The sequence below is a fragment of the Sturnira hondurensis genome, unplaced genomic scaffold, assembly GCF_014824575.4.
Source record: "Sturnira hondurensis isolate 20B ecotype Veracruz unplaced genomic scaffold, ASM1482457v3 Scaffold0000867, whole genome shotgun sequence".
In the NCBI taxonomy this organism is placed as follows: domain Eukaryota; kingdom Metazoa; phylum Chordata; class Mammalia; order Chiroptera; family Phyllostomidae; genus Sturnira; species Sturnira hondurensis.
The window spans coordinates 2948616-2968905 of record NW_028073498.1 but is presented as its reverse complement, the minus strand read 5'-3'; the positions used below and the strand labels follow the sequence as shown (position 1 = coordinate 2968905).

Sequence of the window (20290 nt, the reverse complement as noted above, 5' to 3'; positions counted from 1 at the left end):
TTGGAGGATTCTCCATATGTCAAAGGCACTGTGCTCAGGGAGTCTGCCTGAGTGGAAGAGGGAGTAGGGGACAAGTGCGAGAGCCCTTAGGTGCGTCGGAGTTCTGAACTGAGTGTCCTGCTGAGGGTCTGGTGGGGACAGGGGTTTCCTCAGAGGCGTCCAGCTTAGACCGATTGTGGTCCCTGTGCTGGGAGCCACTTGCCCAGGTGGTCTACCCCTGACCACCAGTGGGACCCTCTGCCTACCTCCCCCCCACCCCTGCCAGTCCAAATTCTTGCCTCTCAGCCCCTGAGTTGACCAAAGGCAGGTCGGCATTCCCTTTGGGTCAAGGACCTCCATGGGATTTGGGGCTCTGATGTCCCTGGGCCTGGGAAAGAATCCTGAATAAATAAGGAGTTGAACCGGGTCCTAAGCATCCAAAGTTGGAGCAGGCTGGAAAGGTAAACTGGCTGTGCAGAGTCCAGAGTTGAAACACTGCACACTGGAGCTCTTATGCCTAGGCCTCAGTTTCCCCACCTTAAATCAGGCACATGAGGCCAGATGACAGTATTGAATTTCATGAACTAGACACATTCAAAAACCAGATCAGGGTGGAAGCGTGGAATGGCCTACCCTCGGGCTGGTAAACTTTTTATTTGACCACTTAATGGTAATTTTTAAAAAGATGTCATCTTTTCTCAATATGATGTTGTGAAAGAAATGACATTTTTAATAATCGCCCCCCTCCCTGTCCCCCAAAAGAAGGAAGGCTGCAGTGTTAGCAGGTAGGGCTAATAGGGTTTAAGAAAGGTGCCCACTCAACCCCCCACCCCAGGCCTGGGCCCCTGCCCTTGGCTTTCTCGTTGTACTTGGGGCTGGTGAGGGCTCACCCAGGCTGGCGGAGGCCTGGCACTGGACAGCCATGGACGGCGTAGAAGCTCTGAGAGCAGCTGCAATGACCGCTGCTGTCTTGCCTTCCTAACAGTGGGCAGATCTTCTCTGGGATCTGCCCCAATGGGAGTCGATGCTCACCCTCATGCACAACATCTTAATATGCACCTGGTGGCGTGCCTGGCTCTACGTTGAGCAGTTTACCTGCGTCAGTTTCTGTGATCACCCCTCTGTCCTGGGTAGCCCTGGGATCAGCTACATTTTTAGCTGAGGAAACTGAGGCATAGTAGGCAGCTCAGGGCCACACGGCAGAGTCGGGATTTGATCCCTAGCAGCCTGAGCTTCCTGGCAAGCCCCCTTTCCCTTTCTGATCTTAGTCTCCTTATCCATGAGCTCGGGCCTGGGGGCCTGGGCTGGTGCGTCATTCAGTGATAGTCTGGTGAAAGGTCTCAGGTGTCCAGTGACCACTAGGGTTTTGAGGCTGCCAGGAGTAGTTGGGGGGGTCACATATCTGATTTCTGCAGCTGCAGCCATCCTGGGGGACACCAGGAAGGCCACCTTTCTCTCCTGAAGGAATTTTTTCACAGCTGCCCAGAGTCTCCCGCTGTGAACAGTGGGAAGGAAGCAGGGAGGGAGGCCTCTTGGCCACTCTGCTCCAAGTAGCTGGGCTGCAGTTGCCCCCCGAGTTGCCAAGGTCACTGTGCTATCCCCTTTCCCGGCAGCTTTCACCGCAAAGCCTTTGTCAGCTCTCGAGCCCAGGCCCCAGTCCCTGAAACGTCCACCTCCCGCCTTGGCAGGCACCGCAGTCCTAGGGGCCAGAACATCACCAACACCTTGTGTGGGGGCTGTAGGCACTGGTCTAGCTGCCTGTTCCTCCCCCTGCCCTCCATCCTTCCACTTGCAGCTACCTGAAATATTCTCCCAATTGCACCCCGAGGCCAGGTAGGGGAGGTGACAGGAGGTTCCCACATTCATGCTCAAAACCCAGGAAGCCACAAGCCCATGGCACCCACATTGTCTGTCATCCAGCAAAATACTGGGGGGGGGGGGTTACCCAGGATTCNCCTGAAATATTCTCCCAATTGCACCCCGAGGCCAGGTAGGGGAGGTGACAGGAGGTTCCCACATTCATGCTCAAAACCCAGGAAGCCACAAGCCCATGGCACCCACATTGTCTGTCATCCAGCAAAATACTGGGGGGGGGGGTTACCCAGGATTCCCCATCTACCCCACTGAGGAAGAGGAGAGGAAGTTGGAATAGAAGGGAAGGGGCAGCCAGGAGGAGGCTGGGTGGGTGTTGCAGTGACGGCCCTCATCTCAGAGATGGCTAGCCTGCGTTTGATCCCTGGGCCTGGCATTGCAGACCCTTGGCTGTGAGTCCAGGCTGTCGCTGGTCTCAGGGAGAGTACGTGAATCTGGATCTCATTTCTGCATCTGACATTCTGTCCCGGTGATAGTCTGGATGGTCCACACAGACTAGCTCATTGAACCCCATAGCCCTCAGAGGTAAGCACTGTTACTATTCCCATTCTGTGTGTGAGAGACTGAGGCACAGGTTTATTTACAGAGTGCAGAGAGAGGGTTGTGTGTGTGTGTGTGCATACCTCCATGTCGTTGGGGAGGTATGCACACACATCAGAGCCCCAAATCCCATGGAGGTCCTTGACCCAAAGGGAATGCCGACCTGCCTTTGGTCAACTCAGGGGCTGAGAGGCAAGAATTTGGACTGGCGGGGGGTGGGGGGGAGGTAGGCAGAGGGTCCCACTGGTGGTCAGGGGTAGACCACCTGGGCAAGTGGCTCCCAGCACAGGGACCACAATCGGTCTAAGCTGGATGCCTCTGAGGAAACCCCTGTCCCCACCAGACCCTCAATAGGGCGTAGGAGAACCAACGGCAGACTGTTGAGTCTGCCAAGTGGTTACTGGGGCAGGCTCCGGACCTGCCGGGGCTGGTGGGAATGAAGCCGGGCCGGGCCCAGGCCCCTGCTGCTCAAAGTCTGGCAGGAGAGACCATCCGTGTGTACACATATGTGCACACCACGCATGCTCTCGTGCACTCTCAGCCACTCAGTCTTTTTTATTGGTTGATTTTTGTTACACATTTTATTGAGCATTTCCAGTTCATTAGTACCACTGTTCCCAACATCACCTGATTGTAAGATTCATTCCAGAGCTGGGGGCCAGTTTAACAGCCTTGAAGATTCAGATTTCATAGGTCTGGGAGTGGGGGCGGAGGCAGGCGCCAGCCATTGCAGCCACAGTCCCAGGAGAACTTTGGATTTGTCCGGAGTCGTACAGTTCTGAGCAAGAGCCCAGCGCCTGGAGAACAGTGCAACGATGCCGGGCAGAGGAGGAGAGGAGAGGAAGGGGGTGGGAAGGAAAGGCTTCCTGTGGGAGGTAAAACTTGGGTCAGGTCTTCAGGGTGGGTGGGACCCACCTAACCATGAACCCACAAAGCACAGGAATGAATGGGGTAGTGCTGGGAGGGAACAAGGAGGCCTGGGGCTCCTGGGGAAGAAGGGAAATAAAGTGGCAGAGGTTGTGGACAGGGGCAAACAAGTATAATGAGCCTTGGCTAGCAGCTGGGAGTCACCGCTGGTTCTGGAGCTGAGGGTGACACAGCCAGGGGTGGGATGGCTGGACACAGGCTTGGCAGAGTTCAGGGCACCCCTCTGTGGAGTTTCCAGTGGCTGGGGTGGCCTTGCTCTCTGAGGCTGCATGTGTGACGGAGCCTTAAGGAGGCAGTGCTGTATCCTCAACTGCACAGATGCTGTCGATGTGCAATGGGACTTCAGTGAGAATCTGAAGGAGATGGAGGTCGTCGGGGCTGCCCTGGGGGGTGGTCTGCACATGTAGGGGGACCGCATTTGAGAGATATCTGCCTTCCCTTGAGCTCCGCCAGACCCCGGCGTGGATCTGAGTGCTGAGTTTTCTTCTCGCCGAGCAGTAGCTGCTGTTAGGCACCATCTTGTAGCCTTGGAAGTCGCTGCTGCTGCTGCACCAACATCTGCCAGCCAGGTGGAATTAGGTATGAATCCAGTCCACCTGTCAGTATCTAGGTCTGAAGTAAGAGCTTTCCTTTCAGCCTCTGGCACCCGCTGTATTCCCCAGGCTGGGGATGTCAGGAGTGTGTCTGCCCTCGACCACCTCCTTCCAGCTTCAGTTTCCCTTCTGGGAACCCTGTTCCTTGCGGCTCTGATCGTCCAGCTGTGAAAGAGGCTGGCATCTCTTGTCGTTGCTCTGTGCTGGGCCCGGGTCTGTTTCCTCATCTAGAAAGTGAGCTTGCATTTGCATGCTAAGACCTCTGAGGACCCGTTTGGAGCTTTTGGGTTTTGTGTGGGATCCAGCAGCCTCTCCCAGCACTTGGCAAACCTTTAGGGGACTATGGAGAATTCACCTCAAAATCACTTTGGAAGATTCCTGCTCAGGGAACAGGTTGTGTAATGAAAATGGATTTTCTAAAGCTTGGGGGCTTACCTCTCAAAAAATGGCAAAGGTTCGTAGACTTTTGTACCTCTTGGGGCAGGGGGAATGTGTGCTGGGGTGCTGGGAGCACACCTCTTCCCAGCAGAGTCAGCAGGGACCACCCTTCCTCTGTCGACCTCCCTGCCTGTGTCTTAAACGTCTGCCATTGCTCTGTCGCCCTGACTGAGGAGCGCTCACAGCTGTGAGGTAGATACTGACTCCTACGTTGAGTGTCTCCAGACTTCTGAGCCCTAAATCTTCCTGACAGGTGTCCACAGTGCCAGGCGCTTTTGGGAAGCAGGCCCTAGGCCACAGAGGGGCAGACACATAATTATTTATGGACCCGAGACTGCGGCATGACCCGTGAAGCCCGGGCATGTCACTGGGAGTCCTTCATCCTGGGACATTTGTTGCCTGTGAGTTAGTCGGGGACAGCCTGGGCCAAGCTGCACTTTAGGAGTCCCTGGGGGTCTTGGGTGGGCTCCGTAAGGTGGAAGACCCCTGAAGCTCGACTTTCAGATAAGTGAGTTCAGGCGACGGGTCCTTCACTCTGAAGCAGGGGCAAGGACGGGTCCTTCACTCTGAAGCAGGGGCAAGGACAGCAGACATTGCTAGCTGATCACCCCCACTGTCTTGCGAAATCCCAGGCTGTTTCATTTTGCAGGTACCCAACTGTCCTTGCACTGAATTTCTAAATTAGGGTGAGGTAAGGGTAGAGCTAGGAAGGAAAAGGAAGGTCTTTCTTCATTGAGTAGAACCATGTGTAAAAGAGGAACAATGAAAACAGGGAGCTTTTCGACAAGCATTACTGAACTGGAAGTTCTTGCACACTGTAGACAAGATATTACGCCTGCCTTACGGGGGGCAATGCTTAGATGAGAGAGGCGGCTTGCCCAAGGCCCTGGAGCAGGGTGCCCTGGCTGGTTCCCCCGGAGCCGTACCTTCCCTCAGAGCTCTGCTGGCAGGGTCGGTTGGGAGTGGCCGAGCTCTGAGTGGCACTGCGCCACAGGCGTGCCATCCGCTGGCCTTGTCACCCAGGGCCTGTCTCCAGTTTCTGTATAGTGAGAGAGGGGCTGCTCTTTGTTCCATTTTTAAGGAAATCTTCACTTGAGGATATGTTTTTATTGATTTGAGAGAGAGAGAGAGAGAGAAATGACGATGTGAGTGACAGCCATTTGTTGCGTCCCCCATGTCCCCCAACAAGGCACAAACCTGCAACCCAGCATGTGCTCTGACCAGGAATTGAACCCACAGCTTTTTGGTGCATGGGATAATGTTCCAACCAACTTGAGCCGCCCAGCCAGGGCTCTTTGTTTGCTTCTCACAGCCAGTGAGAAGGTGGCTTTCGGGTGGCTTAAAAGGGGAAGTTTGAGGAAATAAAAACTAAGCTTTTTTTCATGTCTCTTTTTGTGGCCTCCAGAAATAATTTGGGTGCCACAGAGCCTGCTTCAGGATCATGATTGACTTCACCCCACCCACCCCCACTTCCGGCAAAACCAGGCTGAGGCCTGGGGTGCTGGGGAAGCTGACTAGGAGCAGAGTGACAGGCTTGTGGTTGGTGAGTCAGTGCCTGGAGGCTGTGGCCTGCTGACTCACCGCCCTGTGCCTGAAAACAGGCCCCTGAGCACCCAGTAGACATCATGGCGGCCCTCCTCCGTTTCCCTAATTCTGTCCTTTAGCTTAGCTTCAGTTATGGTGGCAGGTGGCCTATGCTGGAAACCTGCTAAGAGGCATTTGGGGTTTGAGCCCCTTCAGAGGGGATCGGAGAGGCTTGAGGGTGCCCGCACCCCCTCCTTCCTGCGGAGTGCAGGGCCAAGCCCGGCTGGCTGCCTCAGTCAACGGGTATCATGAGACTTCCTCCTTGAAGCCTCTTTCATTCTCCCTTCACTCAGTTGTGGGCTCCCGTCCTCCTCATGAACTTGTGGAAAACTTTCAGTTACTTTGACAAATGAGCTCCTCCCCCTGTCTCTGGGCGTTAGCACCGTGAGGGCATGAAGGTGACCTATGCCCCCCACAGTGGGCCTGGGCCAGCCGAGCAGTTGGCACTCCGTCAGCACGGGACAGCCTGTTCTCCTGACCAGCTCCTGGTGAGTAAGGGCCTGCCCAGGACAGGGGATGGACTTGGCTGAGATCAAATAGCATCAAAGGCTGACCCTGTTCTTTCCAAACCCCCGGGCCTCACCCATGGAGGGATGAGGGATTGGGATTTGATTCACGAGAATATTTTCTTCTCTGCGTCACTGGCCCAGGGGAAGGACTTCCGCCACCCATCTGAGGTGGGTTCCTCTTTCCAGCTCCACCTTCAGCCCATCCCAAGGTACCTGGCTCCTGAGGAAGAGGCTGGGTGGCTTCGGAGTGTTTGGGCTAAGGACTTGGGCTCTATACAGGTCACCACTAGAAAGTCCCCACTGACAATTGCTTACTGGGAAAAGCCCGCTCTGAGCCCTCAAATTTCCCAGAGTAGGAGGGCTGGGTTGGCTTGGTGGTCAGGGGCAAGCGTGGGGCTTTTAGCTGAGTGTGCTGAGCCTTCAGTGGGGTGGAAGGAAGCTCTTAGACACTCCCACTACCTTCTGCATAAATCTAGGTTCTAACCCTAGCCTGCAGGCCTTGTCTTCTCTCCAGGTCACCCTGTGCCCTGTCCCCTCTTCTCCTCGGTTCCTACACTGGCCTTCTCTGTTGCTTCGCCTTGCCCAGTGTGGTCCTCTTTGCACATGCTGCTCCCTGCTCTGAGAACACCATTCCCCCAGATGTTTGCCGTCCAGAGCTCCCAGTGGTGTGAGTTTGGACAAGCGGCCTCACCTCCTGGGGCCGCATTCTTTCATCCAGGCTTCTAAAAGGAATAAATGAGTTGGTGCCTGAAAGGACTTAGCCTGGGGCCTGCCTACGGCCAGTTCCCAGAGGGGCTTCTCTGACGCCCCATGCCCCCTGACCTCATCCTGCTTGGTTGTCTGCTACATGCCAGGCCCGGGCGTAACTAGGAACTCGTGTGTGTTTGGTGTCTGTCTCCCTTCTGGAATGTCAGCTCCTCAGGGCCCACACCCATGCCCCCAGTTCCTGGAGCCGTGCCTGGGCATCTAGGGTAGGTTGTCAGTGAATGTTTATCCAGCTTTCACTGCTTGCTAAAGCCACTTTTGCTCTGCTTTCTCCCGGGACATCTGAGGTGCAAAGGGGAAGTAGCTGCCTTGCGTGACCCACCCGAGCCAAACTAGACCCGGCTCTCTAACTCCTAACCCACTGCCCTTTCCTGAGTCCATGGCCTGCTCGGCTGGTGCCTGGGGCAGCTCTTGGGGCATGCTGCCTAGCTCGCCTTCACCCAGCGCCCAGCCATCCTCCCCTGGCCCCTCTCCCCTTCCCCAGGCCCGGCCCTGCCGCAGGGGAGCCTTCTGCAACCCTCTGCCTCCTCCCTGCAACTTTCCTCTTTGTTTGATCTTTGCTGCCCGCCTGTGGTCTCTGGGCCTTGGGGCACGGCCTGATATCTCTAGGGAGATAAAAAGTTGGGATCCAGACCTTTACCCTGCAAATGCTCTTTGGAGGGGAACAGGACAGGTGGCCAGGTGGCTGTGCATCAGGCCCCCATCCTGCCCTGCTCCCCACCAGGGTTGTATGTACCAGAGGCCGGTTCTTTCAGAATGTGCCTACCTTCCCCCGTTTTTCCTTTGCAAACGACGGACGAGAAGCATGGCCTGCTCTGCTGGGTCCCTGTGTGAAGGTCACTTGGCCCAGGGTTTGGGTGCAGCTCCTGGTCTCCTGCCTTGTGGCCGAGGGGCCTGGGCCAGATCCTCCCTGGGGAGGCTTCGGAAGAACGAAATGCTTCTGGGGGTTGAAGGCTGAGCCAAGCCGGGTGGGTGCGCTCAGGGGGGGTGGAGAGGTCTCTGGGGGTGGACCTGACCTTTTGGGGCGGGGAGGTTGCAGTGAGATTGGGGAAGGGAGAACCTTGCCCACAGCCACTGAGCCCAGGTGGGTAACAGGTCCCGTCCCCAGAGATGGCGTGCTGAAAACAGTTCCCCGAACAATTCACTTTCACTAGGACCAGAATATTGCCGCTCATTGTTCAGGCTTTGTTCCGGGCAAAACAATGCCAGGCTTCCTGGATGACCTCACTGGGGTGGGCCATCAGCCCTGTGAGGCTGGGCTAGTCAGCCTGTCTTTTGCTGTGGCCACCTTGAGTGACCTGGGGCAATGGTGTGACCAAAGAGGGCAAACTGTTTGTGTTTGGCCCACACAGGGTTTTAGAAATTGGACAATGCGTATGCCCACACGGCTCGGATTTCAACCTGTCTTGAGAAATTGGAGGAGCTGGCCCCAGTGGGCCCCAGTCCCTGCTCCTCCCTGTGGCCGTCCCGCAGTTCTCCTGTCCCCGCCAGGCAGGCCCCCAGAGGCCTTTGGGCTTTGAGGCCTTTGAGCTGGTCACACCTGAGTTAGCCTGAGTTAAGAATAGATAACAGCATTACCTTTGAAATGTGGTTAGCAAATCTGTGTGATTTTTTGACAATGTGTTTTGGTTTGCTGAGAGCATAGCTACTTGCTTTTACTGTCAAACAATAACAACAATAATAAAAGGCAAACTTAAAAAAAGAATAAACAAGATAGAAGGATACGGTCCACATGACTCAATCAAATGATTAAATCTTCATAGGTGTACCTTTATAAGAGAAAAAGAACTTCCTTTGATTAATTTCTACTTTTCAAAATCAGGTGCCCTAGGTGGAGGGTGAAACTGTGCTGTTAACACAGCGCACTTTGGAGGTGGAGGGTGCCCGGTCGGCACACATTCCCAGGCCAGGATGGCGTGTGGCACAGGCTGCTGATTGACCCCAGGCGTCTTCCTCACCACGCCTGCCCAGAGCCTGCAGTCTGTGGAGGCGGCGCTCACAGGAGCCCCTTCAGACCCAGCAGAGAACTCTGGGAGTCTCTGTGTGCTAGAGGAAGCCCCCAGTCCACCGTGCCATCCCCGTCTGCCCCAGTCCCAGAGGTGTCATCAGTCCACCCAGCTCATTCCTGGGGCCCTGGCACGGACTGCTCTGCAGGTCCCCAAGCCCTGCCCCATCTCTGTCATGTGGTCCCTCACTTCCCTCTTTGTCCTTGCCTACTTCCCTAATTTGCCAGCCCGGTCCAGTGGCTTGAAGTTGGCTTAAAGGCGCCAGACCCAGTCTGACTTTGTGACTTTGCTGAAGTAAGTGATCCCAAATGGCCAAGTGGGTGAACACATGGAATTTAGGGGCCAAAACGGACCTGGGAGCCATTTGAAGCTCTGGTGGCCTTTTACTTGCTGTGTGACCCTGGGCAAGTGACTTCATCTTTCTGCGCCTCATCATCAAAACAGATGGCAACAACACCGTGGAGGGGCTGAGAAATCCTTGCGTCGCCTTAGCGTAGTACAGAATAAGTGTGTATGCTGTCAGTGCCCAATAAATGCAGCTTGCTTGCCGTCCTTCTTTTTTTTTTTTTTAAACACTCAGGATAAAATGTCTGCCACATAGTATGGTAAAATACAAAATCCAGTATTTATTAATCAGTTAGTATGTACCAGGCTCTATGCTGAAACTTTTATTGGCATCATCCTACTTACTCCTTAATCCCTGGGAGGTGAGTTTTATTTTCACCCCGTCTTTTTAACCAAGGAGGAATCTGAAGTGCAGAGAAGGTTGTCACTGGCTCCAGGTCACAAAGCACAGTTGTGACCTCAGTAAGCCCGGAACACTAGCTCTGGAGTGGATGGGGGACTGGAAAGGAGGGCAGACAAGGGACCAGCAGTGTGCTTCACTCTTCAGCCAGCCCGGCAGGCAGGGGCCACTCAGGCCTTGGGTTTCCCCACTTGTAAAATGGGTCTGTCATCCAGGTCTCCTCCTCCCCCAGTTCTGGGACGCTGGGAGCCTCTTCCCTGCCCCCTGAGGTTTGCGGAGACACGGCAGCTGTCCAACCAATCATAGAGTCTGTGTGTGTGGTTGGCCCTTTTGGAGTGGGGGGAGTACTACGAAGAGGAAACAGAACAAGTCCCTGTCCTCTTATTTAAAAGCATGGCAGAAGCTCCCGAGAGACTAAGTCAGTGACAATGGGAGATTTAGGTCATTGCTCGATATAGTATAGCCTCGTGGGAAGTTGTTTACTGGGGAAGGGTCAGGTCTTGTCGGGGAGGCTGAGGCAGGGAACCCCCTAGCAGCTGGGCAGCTTCTAGAAAAAGACGGAAGGGCTTGGTTTCCCCACGTCCCTGGCCTGAGGCGTCAGATGCTGGGGGAGACAGCCACAGCAGCACCTGCCACTCAACCTAAGGCCCAGCTGGCTGGCCTGCAGGCACCTGGGGCCAGAGTGGGTGGGAGGGCACTGCAGGCAGGCAGGCAGGGCCAGTGGCCCCCACTTTGCACTGCTGCACCCTCTGGACCTCTGTAGTCCTTTCTCCCCCTCTGGCCTCAGTGTCCCCATCTCAGTCGTGCTCCCATGCCTTGGGCCTTGAACTCTGGCTCCAGTGCCCTTTCCTGCTTGAACCTCAACTCCTCTATCCGTACAACTAAAAGCCCCTCCACAATAAGGGTCTTTGAAGAGTGGATAGAAAACTGTTTTCAGACAGCTCGGCACAGAGTAAGTACTGCTAGTTTTCAATCGGGGGAGCAAAGGAACCTAAATCCATGGCGTTGCTGCCACCAGACTGAATCTGTCTGAGTGGTGCCAGAGCTGACCAGGTCATCTTCATGTCGTCCCAAGCGCATGGCCGGCTCTGGCCTCAGCCTGGAGCAGAGACGAGGAGAGCTGCAGCTGGGCCGGGAGGGAGCCTTCCTCTTGGAGCCTCTGTCTTGGGGCTGGTCTAATCGCCTGTGGCTGTACTAATCAAAGAGGAAGCTCTTAAAATGGGGAATTATGTATCACCTTCGCTAGAAAATAGTCCTGGGCCTGGCGCCAACGAAAACAGCGCTCGGGGCAGGCAGCGAGGCAGTGCCTGCTGGGCCGCCTGTGGAGGGAGCTCGTTTCTAAGCTCTGGATCCTGGGGTGGGCTGCTGGGTGTGATGGAGAAGCAGTGGGCCTCTTCAAGCGTCGCCTGAGATCAGGCTGGGCTGGCAGAGGGACGGCAGAAGCAGAGCCAAGAATTTGGGCACATCACAGTCACTGTCACAACCAGTTTCACGACCTTGGGAGTGTCACTTGGCTCTCTGGGCCTTGCTGATTTCACCCTGAGTAGGACTGACCCCAAGGTCAGGCTAGACCCGATAATAATTATAGCAGTTATAACAACAGTCATACTAGCAGCTGCTATTTAGGGAGTCCACACCACATGCCAACTAGTGTTCTAAGCACTTTCTACACACCTCTCTCATCAGTCCCTACCACATCCCTGTGAGGCAGGTACGATTGTGCCCCTTTACAGATGAGGACACTGGAGACCAGAGAGGCTGAATGATTTGCCTGAGGTCACCCAACCAAGAAGTGGCTGTCAGCACTGAGGCCAGGGTTCAAGCTTTGATGCCTGCAGGGGCCAGGCTATCACCCGAGGGCCTGGAGAGGCATGCAGGCAGTCTGAGCCTGAGGAGGGGATAGACTGCAGCAGTTCTGTGGGGCTAGTATCCCAAGGAGAAGGGGCCCTGGTAAGCTGTGGGGTGTAGCTGGGAGGGCCTGATGGTCTGAGGGTACTCTGTAGGTTGCCTTTAGCTGTCATGTTGAGAAGAGATGGGAGGGGGTGGGCAGAGTGTCAGCAGGCAGGCCTGTGAGGAGGCTGCCTCCCATGCTCTTCCAGGACTACTGGGGCCTGCAGTGAGGTGGTTGCCATGGCAATGGAGAGAAGTGGGTGGGTGCCAAGAATATATGAGAGGCTGAATCCACCATCTTGCTGCTGTGGGCTTCTAGAGGCACAGGGCTGGTCAGACACCCCGGAGGGGCTTGGAATGAGACCCTGGAGAGGGAGTTCGGGTGTCTGCACCTGGGTGTGACCTCATCCTGCGTGAGAGAGCATTGAGGGAGACTGTGGAGGATGGTTTGGCCTGAGGGAGCCAGAGGCAGGGCTGTGAGTGCAGTAACCCCAAGGGGGGACAGGTGACATTGAAGGAGGAACCCATCTCTGGATGCTCCCTGGGTGAGGAGATAAAGGAAGCCCCCCCACACCAGGCACTGACGGGCCCCAGCTCTGCCCCATTCAGGCCCTGCCTCCACCTGGGCTTGGCTGCAGGGGTGGGAAAGATGGGGCTCTGAGTGTGGTGAGGGGGCTAGAGACATCACTTTGTAGGCAATCAGCCTGGAACAGAGGAGGTCTCAGAGAACTTGTTACTTCCCTACTTCCCCCCCATTTCTAGAGAGTTCTCTGAGTGCCAATGTGGCAAGTGGGTTTGGGGGACCAGAGGACAGACCCGGGACTCTCAGGGTAGCCAAGGGGAAGCAGACCCCGGGTCCTAGTGGGGATGAATTTTGCCAGTCTCGGCTGCCTATGTGAGCAGAAGCTGGCCACCTCCCTCTCATCTGGCTGACCTTGTGAAGTGCCTTCCAGCTCTGAGATCCAAGGAGAGCCCAAGAGGGCGGAACCAACCTTCCTCAGAGGCTCAGGGGTCATTCCCTGAAAAACATCTTCACTAGGAGGGAGTTGAGTCCCACATCCTCCAATTATGCTGCCGTCCAGCCAGCCCACAATGGATCACTCAGATAACCATCGGGGGCTGCACACATTAACACTGGAACAATGCTGGCTGCGTGGGCTATTTTTACAGTAGCCGTATGCCCGGCCGAACCCCCACGTCGCCCCAAGGGAGCAGGGTAAAGAAAGGCCATGCGGATGCCGCCGCCAGTCTGCGCTCTGGGAGACAGAGGAAGGGCTCAGTGAGCCGCCCGGTGGCTCCAGGAAGCCTTTTCTTGGTCTGCTCTCCACCAGATAGCAAAACAATTGGGGTCCCCCACCCTGAGCCATGGAGAGGAAGGAGGCGTGGGGGAAACAGGGGTTCTGTTGTGCTTTTGTGCCTCTGCTCCTCCGGGCACGGCCCCTGAGGGCCTGGCTGCTGGGGCCAGGCCAACACGTCCCCTCTCCTCCACACCCCAGGCCCTCGGGCAGCCCCTGCCTGGCTCTGCCTGGGACTGCCTTCTGGGCCAGGCAGCGAGGAAAGCAAGGCTGAGTCCTGTGGCTGGGAAGGGGCCCAGCTGGGGTTCACACTTAGCACCAGCTGCTCGCAGACCCCACTCTGGGTACTGTCTACCTAACTATTCTCGCTTGATGACCTGCTGTGCACCAGGCTCTGGGCAAACAGCAGTGGGTGAGAGAGGTCCTTGTCCTCATGGGGGCGCTACTGTGGTCGAGGAGGAGGCAGCTAGCAAGGAGGCAAGGACGTGAATCAACAGCTTTTCAGGGAGTACCCAGCAGTTTGGCGGGACAGACTCAGACGCCTGCGGACCGTGTCCTGTGAGCTGGATGCTGAGCTGGCCCAGGCCTGCCCGTGTGACGGGACCGCATCGGGTCCAGCTGATGGTTGCCAAAGGGAGTGTGAGCTACACGCCGTCCGACCTTCCAGTTTTTCAAGAGAACCTAGAAATCTTCACTTTGCTCTGAAATCTGGTATTTTCAGTGGTGGCCACCAATTTGGACTGTGGGGACCAGTTGTGTCCCAGGCTGCTTGGCTATGAGTCGGTCACCTTTGCCATCATCCTTTCCATTGCGCAGGTGGAGAAACGAGGGTGGGTAGGCCCCCTGCCTGGTAGGGGTACACCCTTGAAGACGTCCTGTCCCTCTGGGTTGGGACTCCTGATGCTCTTGCTCTCAAGGCCAAGTTCCCAAGGAGAGTGAGGAGTAAGGGACCTGAGGACATATGGAAAGAAGGGGCTCTGTCCTGGCTTGGTGGCAGATGTCCTCTCGAATGGGGTTCAAGCAGAGTGGGCCGAGAATAACCACAAACAGCTTCTGGAGGCTTAGGGATTTGATGTTTTCTGGGGGTCTTCCATCGCCACACCGGACAGGGAGTCAGGGAGCAAGGAGCCTGGAGGATGCAAGGCTCCGAGCAAGCCAGAGAATCCATGGGGAGGGGCGGACAGAGGGAGATTGGCTGGCTTTTTTTATGTAATCCTCACCAGTGCAAATCCCTTATTTTTTATGCTGCAGACGTGAGACTGGTTAGTGGGTTGTGAATATATTTCATAAACATGCATTTTTCCACACTTTGACGGAAACCCCACTTTCAGGTGGCTCCCATTCCAGCCTGCAGCCCCATTCCTCATTCGCTTTGCGTTTGTCCATTCTTCAGAGTTAGGGTCAGGCGCCTGCTGGGCTTCAGGCGCCGCACTGCATCCTGGGTGCCACAGGGGCTGTCGTTTTCTCTGCAGATCGAAATTTGAAAATAGTATTTATTCATTTCCAGAAAATTCAGGCAGGTGTTATTTGGAGGGTGCCTTAGAACTGTCTTGGATGTGTTGTATTTTATAGCGATGGTGCCAGGGCAGGGGTGGCTTTGTGCTTATGCGCTGCCATCAGGTGCAGGATGAGGTGGGACATTCGAGGACCACAAACGGGTACACACTGCTTCTCTTCAGCAGTTGCCCAAGGAATGGAATCTGTCGATTTCTGAGCTGTCAGGTGTCCGATTGCCTGCAGGGGTCTGAACACTCAGGATGCTGTCAGATCAGTGGACAGACAAGGGGATGGTCAGCTCCCCGCCACACAGGCCTGGGGAGGTCAGAGGCGAGAAAGGAGAAGTTGTGTTGAAGACACACAGGTTGTTCCTTACCAACGATGTCTTGGGTTCTGTTTTGTCCCCACAGAAAGCGAGGAGGAGATGGCCACCAAGGAGAAGCTGCAGTGTCTGAAAGACTTTCACAAGGACATCCTGAAGCCATCCCCAGGGAAGAGCCCTGGCACACGGCCTGAGGATGAGGCGGAGGGGAAGCCCCCACAGAGGGAGAAGTGGTCCAGCAAGATCGACTTTTTGCTGTCTGTGGCTGGCGGCTTTGTCGGCTTAGGCAATGTCTGGCGTTTCCCGTACCTCTGCTACAAGAATGGTGGAGGTGAGTCTAGGCTGGGCAGAGAGGAGGGTGGGGACAGAGAGGGGGTGGCATCTTGTGCCCTGCTTGCCCTAGTCCCCACCTTGTCCTCCCTCGGTCAGCCTGCTGCACCCTTACCCCACCCTGCCTGAGCGACAGGAGAGGAGCCTGCCCGGGAATCGGAGGGTGCTCTTTCAGGGTCTTCCCGTGTTACCTCGAGCAGATCCCTTCTACTTTCTGACTCTTCCAGTTTGCTGTCTCCAAAGAGGGGTGATGAGACCCATGTCCCCCAAACCTCCAACACTCACACTCCCTTCATAAATTTTATCTGTGCGCCTCCTGACTGCTTCTTACTTTACATCTTCTCTAACATTTGCTTTGGCTTCCCTAATTTAAACCAGATGTGGTTCAAAAGCAAGCCCTGCTTCCCCTCCTCAAGGGAAAACCAGCACCGTTTGCTATAATGGAAAGATGTCCAGGAAAAAAAGATACAGTGAAGAGATTTTTTTATTTTCCTGTTTTAATTAAAATTTCTTTTCCAGTTTTGCTGAGATATAATGAACGTATACCCTTGGGTTAGTTCCAGGGGAACAGCGTCACGATTGGATAGGTGTACATGTTGTGAAACAATTGCTCCAATGAGTTTGGTTAACGTGACTCACCTCAGGGTCACACAGTTTTTTTTCTTGTCTTGTGAACTCTGAAGTGTAACGCAGCGTTATTAACCACAGTCACCGTGCTGTGTATCCGTCCCCAGGACTTACGTGTAACTGGAAGTTTGTAGCTTTCACCATCCTCACTCATTGAAGATATTTTTGAAAGATTGAGGTCTTAGTTGGGTGGTTGGTTCGGGTTGTGGGGTTTTTTTAACCCGAAGGCTGTAAGCTAGAGCCTCTCTTGGGGCCGCGGTGCTCCGGTCGGGCGGTGTGTGTGGGACGGCCACTGTGAGGCTGGAGGGCCCGAGGAGACCCGGGTAGGGAGAGCTGCCCGTGACTGAGGGCTTGCTAGTCAGCAGAGGTGGGCGTGCTGCATACAGCCCACATTAGGAGAACCGCTTTTCGGGAAATCCTGCCTTAGAGTCTGGTTTCTTAACCTTTTATAGGTCTCAGGTGCCTTTGGGACTCTGATGAGTGTTCTAGACGCTCCCCAGAGCAAAGCGCATACACATACACCCAAGTTGCCCACAGTTTCAAAGGGTTTATGGACCCGCTGAAGCCATTAGTGGACACCAGGTAGGAACCCTCCCCCCAACTCTTTCCCCCTCACTCCTCCCCTGGCTCCCACCCCCAACTGGAGGTGCCCACCTCTTGCTCCTCATCGCAGCGTCCTTGCTAGCTAGTTCGCCTCAGCTTCCTGCTCTGGGCAAGCCTGAGGACAGGTAGGTGAAGGCTTCCATGAGGTGGTCATGTTTGAGATGGGTCCTAAGGGCTGAACAGCCCTTATTCAGATGAACAATGTGGGGAAGACAAGCAGGCAGTCGACACAGCTTGACCAGAGGCTCCAAGGCTTAAAGCACCTGGTAGACCTAAAGAAAGTGAGAGGGCGCACTGGCAAGGTGATGCCCGTTGGACAGGTGAGCAGGGCCTGGAGAATTTTCAGCCACGTCCAGGAATTTGGCCTTCACCCCTCATATCCCGCACATATTCTCTCTGGTTCCATTGTCTGGGAGGGCTTGGGAGTGGGCACCTGCAGCCTCGGCTCTTGTGAGAGACCCAGCCTGACCCTCATCCCTCTCTGCTCTCTCCACAGGTGCATTCCTCATACCATATTTTATTTTCCTGTTTGGGGGCGGCCTGCCTGTGTTTTTTCTGGAGGTAATCATAGGCCAGTACACCTCTGAAGGGGGCATCACCTGCTGGGAAAAGATCTGCCCCTTGTTCTCTGGTGAGTATGGGACAAAGGTCCGCCTGGTGATCACTGGTTCTGCCAGTTTGTGCTGAGCACTTGCTGTTTGCCAGGTGCCTCATAGCCTCATGCAAGTCACTTGGCACTGTGCCCACCAGAAGGTAGCAGCCCGTACCTGGTATGTGTGGTGCTGCTCACAGTGACTGCTCAGCACATGTCAGCTGGCCCCAGCTCTCTGGGCTGTCGAAGGGTAGAGAAGCTAGCAGCTGCTTGGCAGGGTAGTGCAGAAGACAAGCACTCAGACTCAGGGGTCGTGTCTGGGTTCCAGTCCCTCTTCCTTCTCTTGCTAACTCTTGTGACTTTGGGAAAGTCACTTAATCTCTTTATGCCTCGATTTCTTCCTCTATAAAATGGAAACAGTATGCTTACTTCAGTGTGCAGACAAAATGACACATGGGAAAGTGCTGTGTCTTCATCGTAAGCCCCACATCAATGGTACCTTTACTATTATAACATTCAGTCTTTTGCCTAGTACCTAGCATGCATTCATAATACTGTTATGATTATAGTTGGCAAGAATAGAGGGATGTGTATCTATTTAGTCACCTATATAAACCTGTCCCTCTATTGTCCATCAGATCTTTCTTCTTTAAACTAGTCAATTTAATTAGATTATCCATCCATGTGTCTGTTCATGTGTCCATCATCCATCCGTCTACCCGTCTACTCATTCCTCCATCTATGCGTCTCCCTAACCTTCCAGCCAATCACCAGCCATACACCCATCCAACAAATCACATGCCCATCCATCAATCCAACATAAACCCATTCAGCTCTCTGTCTGTCTCTCTAACCAGTTCTCTCACCATTTATCCATCTAACCACTCACTCATTGACCTATCCCACTTCCTTGCAGGATCTTCTATTCATCTAAGTATCCCATTAATCCAACCGTCTATTTTTTCACCCATCCGTCTATCCATCTAGTCACCCATTCGCCTTACACGTATTTGCTGGTCACTCTTGAAGGTCCGCTTGGGGTGCCACAGCCTTCCGTTAGAGCATGTGGACGCAGTGGGCCTAGCCTTCCTCCTGATGCTTGTCTTGCTTGTCCCTGCCCACAGGCATCGGCTATGCCTCCATTGTGATCGTGTCCCTCCTGAATGTGTACTACATCATCATCCTGGCCTGGGCCACATACTACTTGTTCCAGTCCTTCCAGTCAGAGCTGCCCTGGGCGCACTGCAACCACACCTGGAACACGCCGCATTGCATGGAGGACACTTTGCGCAAGAACAAGACCCTGTGGAGCACTCTCAACACCAGCAACTTCACCTCCCCTGTCACTGAGTTCTGGGAGTAAGGCTGGGCTCCCTACGGAAGGAGGGAGGGCCGGGGTGGGGGCAGGGAAGACAGCCCACTCCTTTGTCTTCTCCCCAGCAGTGTGGGATTGGGGAGAAGGTGGGTGGGTGCAGATTTGGAGATAAACCCGTGCCTCTGGTCTCAGGCCTGGAATCGAGTCCCAGTTCTGCCATTTTACTGGCTCTTTGGTGTTCAGCAAGTATCTGCCCCTTTCTGAGCCTCAGCGTCTTTAACTGTGAAATGAGGGGAATGGATCGTTCTAACACCTGTGGGATCTTTATGAGATTTTCTCCTGAATGCAGGTATATGTACTTATATTGTCTGAAAATGGTATAGTTTTCTTAATGTATTTTAGAAGAAATATAGTTAGCACGTTGAACCTGTATGGCACAGAGAAAAATGCATATGTGAAGCTAAAGTAGTTATTTAAGTGAAAAGGTAAACAGGTAGAGAGAAAATTATGTGTCAGTTAGCTTTTGCTGTGTAACAACCATTCCCAACCCTTGTGGCTTTAAACAACAACCGCTTATTTGGCTCAAGGTTTTGCTGATTGGCAGTTTGGGCTGAACTTGCCTGGGTAGTTGTTCTAGTCTTTGCTGGGTTCCCTCATGGGAAGGTCAGCTATAGGGCATGAGGGTAGCTGTTCTGGGGATTGAGGGGTTATTGGCTAGGGTGCCAGGGTCCATATGATCTCATCACCCAGCAGCAATCTAAGCTTATTCAGAGGCAGCTTGACATTCCAAAGCAACAAATAAGAAAGTCCCAGTCAAGAGCAGTTTTTAAGCCTCTGCTTGTATCATTTTTTTTTAATGTCCTATCAGCCAAAGTAAGCCACAAGACTAACCCAGATTCAAGTGGTGGGAAAATAGGTTCTGTCTCTTTATGAGAGGAGTGGAGAATTGTGGGCACTTTTCCAGTTTACCACACTATTGTCAATAGGAGCAGACACATAGGACAAACGTCAGAAAGGCAGCGTGTAGAGGGGCTTCAAGTCCAGTTACCTCTTAGCCGAGGTAAGAGGTGTACTAGCCTATATGGGAAATTTCTTCTAACGCAGCCCTTGGAGGCCAGTTAAAGATACATTTAGTGCAGCACTTTTCTTGCTCTTCGTGGGTGCAGCCCCTCCAACTGGAAATAACCGCGACAAGGCCTTGCATGAAGCTTGAGTCTGGAGGCGGGAATGCTGGGGTGGACCCTACTCATCACGCGATGATACTCCCTCTCTCTCGTGTGTGGCTTTGCTGTTTCCAAGGTGTCTCCTCCCCTCTTAGCGCCCAGCCTAGGAACAGGCCCACAGCGGAGGAGGCGACTGCCCGATGCTCAGCCCCAGGCATGCTTTGAGGCAGGAGCCGGGAAGTAGTAGGCAAGTCAGTCAGTTCTCACTCAGATGGCAAATGTCCCTGTGTCCCTGCCATGACATGTGGGCCTTTCAGTATATGCCACCAGGTCCCCAGGGCTCTTTACTTGCACATGTTTCCCCTTGCAGACAGAGGGGGCATTACAAGCACATTTGTTCCCCCCCCCCCTCAGCTGCCCACCGTTTGAAGAACGGAGTTTATAGACAGAGAAGTGTGGAGCTTTATTCTTCTCACTTCAGCGGGCCTGAAACCACGGCCCTGTCCGCCCAGGACACTGGCACTTAACCCGCCACTTGGGCGCCTGCTGGGGCCTCATGGCCTTGGGGGTGGATTAGCTGCCTGGGCTCAAACCCTAGCTGTGCCACTTCTAGCCTGGCCAGGTGCCTCGCCTCCCTGGACCTTGGTGTCCTCACCTGTACCTGGAGAGGTCACAGCACTACCCTCCCAGGGATGGCC

At 54.4% G+C, this 20290-nt stretch overlaps 1 protein-coding gene across 4 annotated transcripts in view; it reads left to right on the top strand.

Annotated features, from left to right (window-relative positions):
- Positions 1 to 20290, top strand: part of SLC6A6 (solute carrier family 6 member 6) — a 78402-nt gene that overhangs the window by 24051 nt on the left and 34061 nt on the right. For 2 of the 4 annotated variants that reach the window (XM_037051295.1, XM_037051287.1), the window contains 3 exons: positions 15051 to 15293; positions 17019 to 17153; positions 18239 to 18473. In XM_037051295.1, coding sequence (XP_036907190.1) covers positions 15065 to 15293; positions 17019 to 17153; positions 18239 to 18473 — 599 coding nt within the window. In that variant the 5' untranslated portion in view covers positions 15051 to 15064. Of the gene's footprint in view, positions 1 to 6314; positions 6422 to 15050; positions 15294 to 17018; positions 17154 to 18238; positions 18478 to 20290 lie in introns of those variants that run through there. The other 2 variants (XM_037051300.1, XM_037051309.1) reach the window with 2 other exon arrangements.